This window comes from Mandrillus leucophaeus, unplaced genomic scaffold, assembly GCF_000951045.1.
Source record: "Mandrillus leucophaeus isolate KB7577 unplaced genomic scaffold, Mleu.le_1.0 Scaffold243, whole genome shotgun sequence".
NCBI classification, from domain to species: Eukaryota; Metazoa; Chordata; class Mammalia; order Primates; family Cercopithecidae; genus Mandrillus; species Mandrillus leucophaeus.
Window position 1 is genome coordinate 291,200 of NW_012102510.1, and position 12,898 is coordinate 304,097.

At 36.4% G+C, this 12,898-nt stretch overlaps 1 protein-coding gene across 10 annotated transcripts in view; it reads left to right on the forward strand.

Moving 5' to 3' along the window:
- Window positions 1–12,898, forward strand: part of KDM6A (lysine (K)-specific demethylase 6A) — a 241,204-nt gene that overhangs the window by 142,135 nt on the left and 86,171 nt on the right. For 9 of the 10 annotated variants that reach the window (XR_001006367.1, XM_011982800.1, XM_011982801.1 and 6 more), the window contains exons 5-6: window positions 1,551–1,609; window positions 11,154–11,274. Coding sequence is in view for 8 of the 10 variants with exons in the window: in XM_011982800.1 (XP_011838190.1) it covers window positions 1,551–1,609; window positions 11,154–11,274 (180 nt within the window). In the remaining 2 variants the exon portion in view is untranslated. The remainder of the gene's footprint in view (window positions 1–1,550; window positions 1,610–11,153; window positions 11,275–12,898) is intronic. The other variant, XM_011982809.1, reaches the window with a different exon arrangement.

Consider the following 12,898-nt stretch of genomic DNA (forward strand, 5'->3'; position numbering starts at 1 on the left):
GTGCTTGCCCCTCCCCCCAGAAAAGCAGAGAAGGGGTAGAGACAGGGAGAGAAGGGGGTCGGGGTGCTTGCCCCTCCCCCCAGAAAAGCAGAGAAAGGGTAGAGACAGGGAGAGAAGGGGGTCGGGGTGCTTGCCCCTCCCCCAGAAAAGTGGGGCTTGTCGCTGAGGCTGAAGGACCAAGGCAGGCGTCCTGCAGCGTGGTCAGACACCTCTGAAACGTGGGTGAGTAATCAGAGAGGTGTGCCTGCAATGATTAAACACCAAGGGAAGGCTGCCTTCCCCAGTCCGTGACCGGCGCCGGCGTTTTGGGTCCACTGACAAAACGTGTCTCCTTTGTCTCTACCAGAAAATGAAAGGAATTGAAATTAAGAGAAGGGAGAGATTGAAGGGTGGCGCCAAGATTGAAAGGAGAAAGAGGTTGAGGGATAGTGAGAGAGGTTGGAGAAGACAGTAAAAAAGGGGCCACTTACCCGATTTAAAATTGGTGAGATGTTCCTTGGGCTGGTTGGTCTGAGGACTAGAGGTCATAGGTGGATCTTTCTCATGGAGCAAAGAGCAGGAGGACAGGGGATTGATCTCCCAAGGGAGGTGCCCTGATCCGAGTCAAGAATTTAGAAGATGAAATTTGTTCACACAGATCAGTATGAAAGCTTTACCTTCTTTTTTAATAGGGAAAATTTAGTAAAATAGATTTGCTTGGTTATTGATAAAACATATACTAGGTACTCAAACCTTTGCTGTTTTTGAAAATGAGTAGGAGCTGGGCATGGTGTCAGTTTCCTTTAGTCCCAACTACTTGGGAGGCTGAGGTGGGAGGATTGCTTGAGCTCAGAAGGTTGAGGCTGCAGTGAGCTGTGATCACGTTGGTGTGACAGAGCGAGACCTTGTCTCTTTAAAAAGAAAAAAAAAAGAGAGAGAGAAAAAAAACAGGGAGTTATATAAATATAAATTATATAAATTGCCGGTTCCTATTTGGAGTTCAGAAGTCAAAGTTAGGATAAGTGTTGACGCATGTCTGTTTCATACGGCAAAAGGAGTCAATGATATTTAAAGCACAAGATGTTCATGCCTAGGTGATGATTGGCATGATACTATTTTTCTTAAATACTAAAATTTGTTTTAGGTTTATCTTGTGCATTTACTTTGAATTATAGCTACCTTCCTGGCAGTACTAAATATAAAATTAAATCCAATTCAAGAAGCAGAAAGAACCAGAGAAAGAACGTAGATACAAGCAAGAGAGAATAGGATAACATAAGCTGAGCATTTTCATATTTCTGAAGAATCGATTTTTAATTTTAGATTTGACCATAAAATTTCTGCTAGTAAATATTCTTATTTCTGGGCTGGAATACCTCTCTAAGTTGATTGGAATTTGTACCATCTGATCACTGTTATTTTGGTATTTTAAAAATATATTGTAAATATATTGTAATTTATGATAGAGTTTTAGGACTTAAAACATCTTGGATACCATATTTTACAGTAATAACGTCATATATGTTAGATACAAGTATTTTTCCTAAAAATCTTTTTCCCTTCCTTTACAGAATGCTGCCTTTTTATATGGTCTTGGTTTGGTCTACTTCCATTATAATGCATTTCAGTGGTAAGTTGACATAAAGTCAGTAATTCAGTTGTTTTCAGTAAATGGCTTGTTTTGTTTGTGCTTGATTTTTGTGTGTGTGTGTGTGTAATAAATACAAAATTTGCTGTCATTAAACCTACACTTTTCAGTAATCTCTTTAAATGATTAGATTGTTCCTTGAAGGGTATTGACTCACCTTAGATTTTTAGAGTTGTATGTTTTCCTGAAAGAATCTAGTATAAGATTCTGTTGAAGAAGGCTTAGATTAGAAAGCTTTTTGGAATTTCTCAGTCATTCATTATGGACTGGTGTTCCCCAAGTTATTTGAACTGGCAAATCACTATGATCTCAGAAGTCAAGATATGTGGGTAAATGGTCTATGATGGCTAGTTTTCAGACTTCTAGACAAGATTGACCGCTTCTCCCTGCCACATACCAGATAGCACTTTCCAATATCCAGTAACTAGGCACCAACTCATAAACTCTTAGTTCTCTAGAATAGTACCACTTCAGAGTTGGAGATTAAATATAATAGTAACAATATGTAAGATTTTCTAAACTGTAAAGTGTAGTACCCTGTTATGGCCTTTGCCCCATTGTTGTTTTTCTGTTTACCAGACAATAGTATGCGCTAATGGGGGGAAAAAATATATATATATATATATTATTTTAGCTGAAAGATTGGTATTGTGGTTACAGCATTGCCACTTAGTTTGATCTTGAGTTAAATAACTTCTCTAGGTCTGGTTCCTCATTAGTTTATTTATTTTTATTCTATTTTATTTTATTTTATTTATTTTTTGAGACAGGGTCTCACTCTGTTGCCCAGGCTGGAGTGCAGTGGTGTGATTGCTGCTCACTGCAGTCTCAATCTACTGTGTTCAAGCAGTCCTTCCACCTTAGCCTCCCAAGTAGCTAGGACCACACAGGCACATGCCACCATGCCCAGCGAATTTGTTTTTATTTGTAGAGATAGGGCCTCCGCCTATGTTGCCCAGTCTGATCTTGAACTCCTGTCCTCAGGGCATGCTCCCACCTCTGCCTCCCAAAGTGCTGAGATTTACAGGCATGAGCCACCATGCCCGGCCTCCTCATTTGTTTAAAAAACAAAACTACATAGCAGTCACATGCCTTTCCTATAGAGTTTTGATGATCAAATGAGATATAGCACATTTTATGAAATGTAAACCCAATGTAGTTTCCTTTTTTTTTTTTTTTTGGTAGGGGGAGGGTCAGAGTCTTGCTCTGTCACTGGTGTGTAGTGGCACGATCTTGGCTCACTGCAACCTCTACCTCCCGGGTTCAAGCGATTCTCCTGCCTCAGCCTCCCAAGTAGCTGGGATTACAGGTGCCCACCACCATGCCTGGCTAATGTTTTTGTATTTTTAGTAGAGACGGAGTTTTACCATGTTGGCCAGGCTGGTGTCGAACTCCTGACCTCAAGTGATCTGCCTGCCTCAGCCTCCCAAAATGCTAGGATTTACAGGTGTGAGCCACCACACCTGGCGGCATTTTTTTATTGTTAGCATATCTGACCTTTTCAGAGTCCCTTCAGTGCTCCAGAATTTTAAGCTCCCGGGTGAATTCTGTGGGAGTCCAAAGGAAGGTGATTGAGTGTTTGGCAAAATGTTACAACTCTGTCATATATCTGTTGGGCACCCTGAATACTTATTACAGAACGTTTACATATGCATTGATAATGATTTTATATGGTTTCCCTAAAGAGGAGGCTTTATACATGGATGATTTTTCCTAGTATCTTTTTTCTTAGCTTTTGGTCTTGTTGACTTTTGATCATGTGTTGAAGCACTGCTTTGTTAGAGAATACCTGTGTGTATATAGTGTATTATAATGATTTAGATCACTGGTTTTCTTTGTAAATCTTACAAAGGTATAATTGATTTTTATGAAGAAACTTTGTAATTTTATTCTCTCTTAAACTATCCTAAATAAAGTCTCCTAACTTAATGTTCAGTGTATTGTATTTAAAACCAAAAATAGATTAAGACTTTTAAAATCTTTCCGTTTCTTTAATAGCCTACTTATAGAATTCAGAATTCTAAACTTTTAGAATTAGAAGTGGTCTCAGAGATAATTTAGTTTTTCCCCCTTAATTTTACCTTAATTTTGTAGATGGAGAAAGCAGGGGTGTGTGTGTGTGTGTCAGTCAGTATTACGTAACTGTTGAGTGGCAGAAGCAAGTTTATGCTCATATTCTCCAATCAAATATTTTATTGTACTCTGTCCCCAGGTTTTAAGATTGATAGGTGGTTATTATTTAATCAGTATTTGTCATTATTCACTTGAGCACAATGATGTAATCTTTATGGCCAACTAGAAATAATTTTAGGTGAAACCCGAGTGGAGGAATTCTTCAGTTCTACCTCATACCAGCCAGTTTTCGCATACCTGTAGCAATTTGTAAGCCTCTCTATGTACTGGGGTTAAGAACATAAAATTAGTAGTGAGGTGAACCTGTCAATAGTTCAAATGTTGATTGCTTTAATAAGCACATGGCCATGTTAAGTTAGCAAGCTTGTAGTTGTGATTCCTTATCTACATATGATTTCTATATTTTTCAGTTGACCTAAGAAATGAAACCGAATGATACAAGGACAATGCCATGTCTACATTAATAAGTGCCCCCTGCTCTGTTGATCCTGTCCTGGTTACCATCATTTTCTCATGTCTTGAGTTTCAATTCTTATAGCTGCTTCCTAAAATGATACGTCTCACACCCTATCTTATGAATTCACTCTGGCTGTGTTTTTCTCTTGTTAATCAAATGTTCTTTCACAAATTGTGCCTCACATTTTTGCTTTAACTTGCTATTTCTTTAACAGCTATAAAATTAGAAAGTATGGAGTAGGTGCTTGGTGATAGTTTTAGAGTACAGCCTTAATTGATTAGAGCTTATTTAGGTTAAAACTATGTTTGTGTTTTATTTGTAGATACTTACTGATTACTGGGATCAGGAATTTTTTGTCACATATCAGGTTCTTTGGGATTTATTGAGAAATATTTCTAGGGATGAATATGGGTTTTTGTTTTGTATTGTCAGTATGAAGAATCTGCCTATGATGTTTCAGAGTATTGTATCTCTGGTACATTTATAATTTAAGTAAAATGTGATATTTGCTAATTGTGTCTGTTGGCATTTGATGAGGTTAAGCATTTTATGATAGTATGTGTGACCAACGTGTGTCTCAGTTGGTGACTTAAAATGTTATTGAGAGCAATTTTATTAACTATAGTGTTATTGTTAACCTATTGTCATGTTATGCTACCTATTTTTTCTTTCAGAGTTGATTTTATTGGTTAGCCTCTAGATAGTACAATTATTTGGTCGGTTTTTCCAGTATCAGTTGCAGCCTCTTCTTAGACAGAGGAGACCATGCAACTGTTCCATCCTCACTGGACTCATGGTAACAGCTACTTTTACTCAGTAATCTGGGACCAAACTTAAAAGATGTTGAGAAGGATAAAGGAAGACATAGAAGCAGAGTGTAAAATATATGCAGCAGAGTGCTAGAAACCAGTCTTGCCATTCCTTTACATGTGCATGCATGCAAGCCCCTGCGTTCACTTGTTCTTATTCATTAAGGTGGCTAATTGCTCGGGGATACCTTGAACTGAGCTTCTTGCCTTTGGAAGGAAACCTATATCCTTGGGTGAGAGTAAGTGAAATACAAAGCAAGGAAAAGTTAGACTAAAAAAAGATAGTTGGGGGAAAAAATAAAGTCAGTACAATAGAAACCATTCTTCCTAATATAGCTTATAGCCATCTCTCTAAATATATCTTCCTAAGAATCTTTATTAACTATCTCTGTCCTGTAACCTTTTTCCTTCTTCCTATTGATCAATATCAGAATGGTCTTATGGCAGCAAATGTAAGAGATACTGTGCTAGAGGCATAGGATTTTGGAAATTAAGCCCCCAAATATAATTGACAGGCTTAATAAGGAAATGTGATAATTATTACTTTGACATCAAAAAGGATTAGGAGAATGAGGTAGAAATGAATTCAGAAAGACAGAAAAGTTTTCTTGTTTCCTTTCTCTTCTTTTCTCTTTTCTTTCTTTTCTTTCCTTTTTTTTCTGAGAGTCTCAGTCTGTCACCCAGGCTGGAGTGTAGTGGCACAATCACGGCTCACTAAAGTCTCAACCTCCCGGGGCTCTAGTGATCCTTCTGCCTCAGCCTCCTGAGTAGCTTGGACTACAGGCTTGAGCCACTATGCCTGGCTAATTATTTTGTATTTTTTGTAGAGACGAGGTCTCACTGTGTTGCCCAGACTGGTCTCGAACCCCTGGGCTCAAGCAATCCTCCTGCCTTGGCCTCCCAAAGTGCTGGGATTATAGGTGTGAGCCACGGAGCCTGGTGTAAAGTTTCTGTAGGATTTATTTTCATAGCACTGTACTAGTCACAAGTGTTCTCAGGTGTGTAGGAATTTCTGCTCTCCTGTATAGTCACTGCTTTGGGTTCAGTAAAGAAAAAGAATAGTGGTTTTAATGATGTTCTTACAGCTTTTTGATGGAACGAAAGAATAATGCAGCATAGACCTAATGCATGGTGATACCATTGATTCTGAGGCTTGTCTAGCATGGAGCCTGGCAAACATCTAATTGTATTTTTGAGCTGTCATGATACAAACATGCTGTTATATTTCCATTGAAATTAAGCAGTTGATGTTAACATGTTTTGAGTTTATTATATATACTTTCATTTTGGAAAATAAGTAGCAGATTTAAGGCAATTCTGATAAAATTACACTTAAACAGTGATACTTAGATTGCCAGATAAATTTTGGAAGGGCTTTGATTAATTAGGCTTCTGGGAAATTGTGGATAAAAACATAAATCTTGCAATAGGGTAGGGGAAAGAAAATAATCCCACTCCTGAAGTGATGAAGAGGGGCTAGAGAGGGGAAAAGAACCAGGACAGGTGATATATTAGCAACTGTCAGTGCGAATAATCCAGGGTATGATATTTCTAATTTAGCCTCACATTTAAGGTCATTTCTGATTGAACCTCAAATAATCCTTCTAGCCTACTGCTCCCCTAAATATTAATATATTCTTTGTGCCAGTCACACTGTATTAACGTTTCCCTGAAAACATCTGAAGCATTTTTTTTTTACCTGTGTGACTTTTGCCTTCTTCCATCTCCATCTTTTAAAATCTTACCTGTCTCTTGCTTCATCAAATGTTTCTAATTATTTAGAGACAACTTCTAAATTTCCTAATACATATGTATATCTGTGTTGTGTATGTATGTGTTATAACTAAATTAGAGCTAAAATATTCTTTTGTTAGTATGAAAATTTGTGGAATTAGTTGATTTATCCCTTCATACATCTCTGTGAGAAATCTCCGGTTCAGCTTATTAGCCTCAGAGAACTTAAAGTTTTAATTAATTAATTAATTAATTTATTTATTTATTTGAGACTGAGTCTCACTCTATCGCCAGGCTGGAGTTCAGTGGTGCAGTCACAGCTCACTGCAACCTCTGCCTCCTGGGTTCAAGCTATTCTTCCGTCTCAACCTCCCGAGTAGCTGGGACTACAGGCACGCGCCACCACGCCCAGCTAATTTTTGTAGTTTTAGTAGAGATGGGGTTTTACCACGTTGGCCAGGATGGTCTCGATTTCTTGACCTCGCGATCCACCCACCTCTGCTTCCCAAAGTGCTGGGATTACGGGTGTGAGCCACCACGCCCAGCCAACTTAAAGTTTTATTATGTGTCTTTCCAAATGTACTGAAACTGTGCTAAGAATATTAAGACTATTATTTTTACTGTAGTTTTAGAGGAGGCTTTAAAAAATGACTTTGTAGAAATCTTACTAAAAATGACCATTGTGAAATATATTCAGCACATGTGTATGTTTTTTGTAAGTAGTGTTATTGAGGTTTTAGCTTTGCATCATTTTCTTTTTAAAATGGTTGACAGTGGCAAACATTAAATGATAAAAACCTTGAAACTGAAAATCTATAGAAATTATTTTGATGATATAAAACTGTATTTTTCAGATTTTAAGAAAAATACCAATGATACCATGCAGAACAATGTGCATTTCTTTTGTTTCATTAGAGAATATGCTTTAAGGATTTGAAAACTGTAAACCTTTCCAGGGATTGTATCATAAACATATTTATGGTTTCTGGTAGCTATTTCTCATGTTCTAAAATTCTCTGTCAGAATTCTGAGGTTAGCATAAATTGAATGTGTTGATGATTTAGTCTAGTTTGTGCCATAGAGATCATGTTCTGGCCACCTGCATTTTGGTGAAATATGAATGTGGTAAGCTGATGACCAAAATTAGAATGTAGTCTGAGTGTTACTTATTTTCTCTACTCCCCCACTCCCTCAACTCTAACTCCAAACTCTTAACTCCAAATCCACCTTCCCTTCAACTTCCTTCTCCCCCTCCCCCAGTGTTTTTATTTCTTATTTATTTACTTATTTGTTTTTCTTGGGATGGAGAAACCTGAAGATGCACAGAGGAGAGGAGCATGGGTAAAAGTGTAGAAAAGGAAATGAATTTACATGTTCGAATAATGTGTTTTGTATTAGATGAGAAGAACTGATCAGTAAAGAAGTCCCATCAATTAACTGTAAACGTGATGGTACAAGTAAACATCTATTACATTTGAACCCTCTGCTGTATTATTTTAGGATATTAAACATAGAAGAGAAATACAGGCCTCAAGGAATACACTTGGAAAAACTGGAGACAGCACACTGATAGGTAGTGAATGAAATGATTTGATTGTAAAGTGGACCTAACTGCTGCTTTACCCTAAGCAAAAATCGTTGTTGACCAGTTTGGGTAGTGTGTCTTGACAATAATAGTGGGTTTAGAGGGGAGCAGAAGAATCAAAATATTATAGAGCAGGAGAATTAGTAAGGAAAAGCAGTGAAGTCAAGAGAACCAGTATTTACGAATTCCTGAGATAAGCCAGTTCATATCTTAGGAGGAGCAATAATAGGGCATAAGAGGAAATGGAGTTGAATAGGTACTGCTCACACATCTTGAGTGCAACGTGGAGATTTTATTTATAGTATCATAATTGTTAGGCAATCACAGGAGCCACATGTTTGAGGGAATATGTACAAGCCAGAGCAGAGCAAGGAAAGTCCTTAAGGAGACTATTTCAGTAATCTAGTAATGAGATACAGAAGCAGAAGATTGGGTCTATAAGGTTTTCGATTAGAGATAAACTTTGAAAGGTCAACGAGGAGAGCTTTGATTTTATATTTATAGGTTGCACCTTGTCCTGGGCACTTAATAGTCCCTAAAGAGTAAACGTAGACCCAGACGACTGTTATTTGGAACATGTGTTTTTGCTTATAGATTAATAGTGTGTGTGTTTTTTTAACCGCAGTTTGTTAACAGACATAGAGAACATGTTAAACTCATATTTCTTTGCACCTGTGTGACATTGTGAACTAAATGGAAAAGATGTCTGTGCTAAAGGCACCCATGGAGTAAGACACATCCACAAATACTATGTTTAGGGAAAAGGCTAGAAATAGAAACTGAGAGTAGGAAATACTGCACCTGAGGGGCTGTTTTTGTACTGTGTTCCTTCTCCTTCTCTTGCTCACATACCCTTTGTTATACCTTTTTCCTTTCCTGAATTCTTTATTATTTCTTTCTTCTTTTCCACTTTCATTCTTTTTCTTTCATATCTTTGACTCAGGCCTGCCTGGGTTTTTTATTGGCATGTGTGGACATTGTTTAGTTCTGACCCATTCCTTTAGAGAGTTTTCTGGTCATATCATAAGGTAAGGTTAAGAAGCATTATACATAATTTTATTATTATAAAATATAACATACCTATGGAAAAATGCATAAATCATCAGTGTATATCTTAACATGTTGTTATAAAATAAACATTCATGTAATCACCACCTGGGTCAAGAAATAAAATACTGCTGTCACCCCAGAAGCTTCTAAAAGCCTTTGTATACCCTTTCCCAGTCACACCATATGTTTTAATTGGCACCATTTATTGCTGCAGTTGTTCTCGTCCTAACCCTTTTGATGCCTTTTCCAAACATATGACTTGCCCCAACCCCTAAGTGTACATTGATTGCAATAAGTAGGAAGCTGCCTTTAAATGAGAATGGTGATTTACCAGTTTTTGCCTGTCAGTCCTTTAGTTCGCCTCTCCTGCCTCAAAGCCTATCTACATCAGATAATAAAACACACACATACCCCACCTACTTAAAAAAAAATCCACTTAACAGATGGATACCCAGCTCCCCTTCAGAAGAAAGTTAAGTACTGTCATAATCAGGGTAAAGGTGTCTGATGCCAGACCTATGTTCCACCCCTCACTGCCATCTGCAATAAACACTACCTTTTAGGACTCTTAATTTTATAGTAAACATGTACATAACCATTCACATATTTTTTGGGAAGTAAATAATGTATGAGTCCATCAAAGTAAAGTTACTAAAGACATGAAGTATTATTTTGCTCTATTTTGTGGCTATGATGTTTTGATCTATTTTATACAAAAGATTGTTTTTGTTTTGAAAGCATCTAAGATTCTAAATAGCCACTTTAAGGTCTGTAGGGCTAGAGATAATTGATTAAAAGTTTTGCAAAGAATATATTAGCTTGTGCTTGGAAGAAGCTTTAAATCATGTAGAAGAACCTAAAATGATACTGAATATACTGTTATATCTGATATAATGTTCAAAATTCAAAGTAGACATTTTTCTTTGTCATTATTTTAGTATTTATTTTTGAGTCGGTAATACATTCACATGGTCAAATTAAACAATATAAAAATGTATTCAATGAAAAGTGTTTCTTTCCCCAATCCCTGAACTTGTTCTATTAGTAATCAAAACCTTTTATAAAAGATACACTGTGAATTTGGGGCAAAGATGAAACTGATAGATGAAGAAAAGTGGAATGGAATAGAGAAGTAGACCTACACAAATATGGATATTTGATTTAGAACAAAGTAGCAACATAGAGTTTTGGAGTAAGGATGATCATTTCTACAAATGGTGCAGGTACTATTGGATATCAGTTTGGAAAATATGAAGACTGTCTCTTAATCTCACATAGTATAAAAGATAAGGTACAGGTGGTTTGTATGCCTAAATATGGAAGACAAAAATGTAAAATTTTAGAAAGAAGACTTATTTTTACAGAGTAGACTAGAAACAAAATTAATCCATATCCTTAAAAACTTTCCTGTCTGCCCCACCCTGTTTTCCCCTAGGAAATTTCAGAAACAATGAAATCAGTTATTTATACTGATAATTTGATTAAACCATGAAGTACTGTCTGTTTGAATAATTTAGAGTAAATTCAACTGATCTTCCTTCCCCTTTATATCAAATTAGATTATATACATTTAATTATATAAAAGGTCCATATGCCCCTTTTCAATTTTACTTTTTTAGTATTTATTAACATCATTTTTATAAAACCGACATGTCCTTTAAAACAATATTGCATAAAACAGAAGTTTCAATGTACTACCAAGCAAGAATTCATGCACGTGTTAAAAAGTTAAGATATCTTATGTCTATATTCTTTCAGGGCAATTAAAGCATTTCAGGAGGTGCTTTATGTTGATCCCAGCTTTTGTCGAGCCAAGGAAATTCATTTACGACTTGGGCTTATGTTCAAAGTGAACACAGACTATGAGTCTAGTTTAAAGGTAGGTTGTTGGGTTTTTTCAAGATACAATGTTTAATTTTGTGGGGTTTTTTTGTTTTTGTTGTTCTTAAATATCAGAGCATTGAGAAATGTTGGAATTTATATTGACACTTTAAAAGAAAATTTGAAAATTCAGGTGACAGAACTGTTTATCAACTATGAAGTAAAGTTTCAAGGTACAAAGTAGTTATGCTAAGACTTCCATGGTAACATTATACAATTATACTTTTAAAAAAATAGTTTTAAACTAAGATCTGTCATCAGGAAAGGGTGAAGGTTTCAATCTGTTTGGGTATGTAAATAACTCCTCTAGAAATGATTTGCCACTGTAGAGTTCAGAACCAGCTGAATGGTTCTGAATGGATGTTTATCTGTGACCCAATCATTGACTGTCTGTTTCCATGGGTCTCAGTACTTCTACCAGCAGAAGCACATCTTGTATTTAAATTAGAAAAAAGAATGTTCTCTGTAAGGCGTTTGGACTGTTGGTTTGTGAGCATAAACATTGTTCGGAAAAGATGATATGTTGTTGATTAACTTCCTACCCATGGAAATTTGATATTTCTCCAGTTTTTCATTTTTCATTGAGTTTTTTGTGCTGTCTGAACCATCAATTTAGGTGTTGCTGGGCTTTTTCTGAAAATAGTGCTTTCCTGCCCAACAGAGGAATTATGTTTTGAAAGGAGTAGCAGTTCTAGGAAAAAGTTTAAGTTTTTGTGAATTTATGATTATTGTTTATAATGGTTGTTGTATTCTGAATCTCCATTGCAGACTATCTTGATTCTAATGGAGGGGTGGTTGGGGAGATAAAGAATGACATTCAAGTAGATTGTAATTTGAGCTCACTAATAAGGAACTACTGAAGGTTAAAAATAAAAAAAACTGTACTCAAGAGTGTCTAATTGTTCTAGATTTTTAAAGTAGAAAACTATTCAAGTACTGTTTCTACCTTACATGAGTTAAAAGACAATGCTTGGTGATGTGAAAGAGAGAGGGAGATACAACCAAAAACACTAAGAACAGTAGATTGCGAAGAATTTAGATCACACGGTGGTTGAAGGTAAGTGCAGTCTAGGAATAGGCTCCAGGGTAAGTGCAAGTAGTGTGGAGAAAGAGGGATGCCTGGAAGTTACCACTTTTCCTCAAGCTTAGAGTAGTAGCATTTTTGACACCATACTGTCAGACGTCAGTGGATATGAACTGGAAAATAAGTTTGTAAAGCTGTCTCACATTTTTTCGCAGTTTCTATTAGCTATCAAAGACTCTTAAAATGTCTTATAGTACAGAATAAACATTTAAGTATTTCACAATATTGTTACAACATGCTTATTATGTTGCAGAAGTGTTTTTGGTAGCAGTTTGGTAAATGTTACTTAGGAAATACATTTGAAGGGAAAAGCAATCAGATGTGTCCCAAATTATGGAATGTGACTATCCATGTATCAGTACAGTGATACCTTAAGTAATTCTAAAGATGCAAAATTCCATGTAAATGAAGGTGGCCATATTTAAAATCTCCTTTAATCAAGGGAAACAGTGTTTCATGGCTGATTGAAAGTGTTCTACTTATGCTTGGTGGGAACATTCCTGCATACCACTTTTATTTGTCCAGGTAGAAAGTCTAA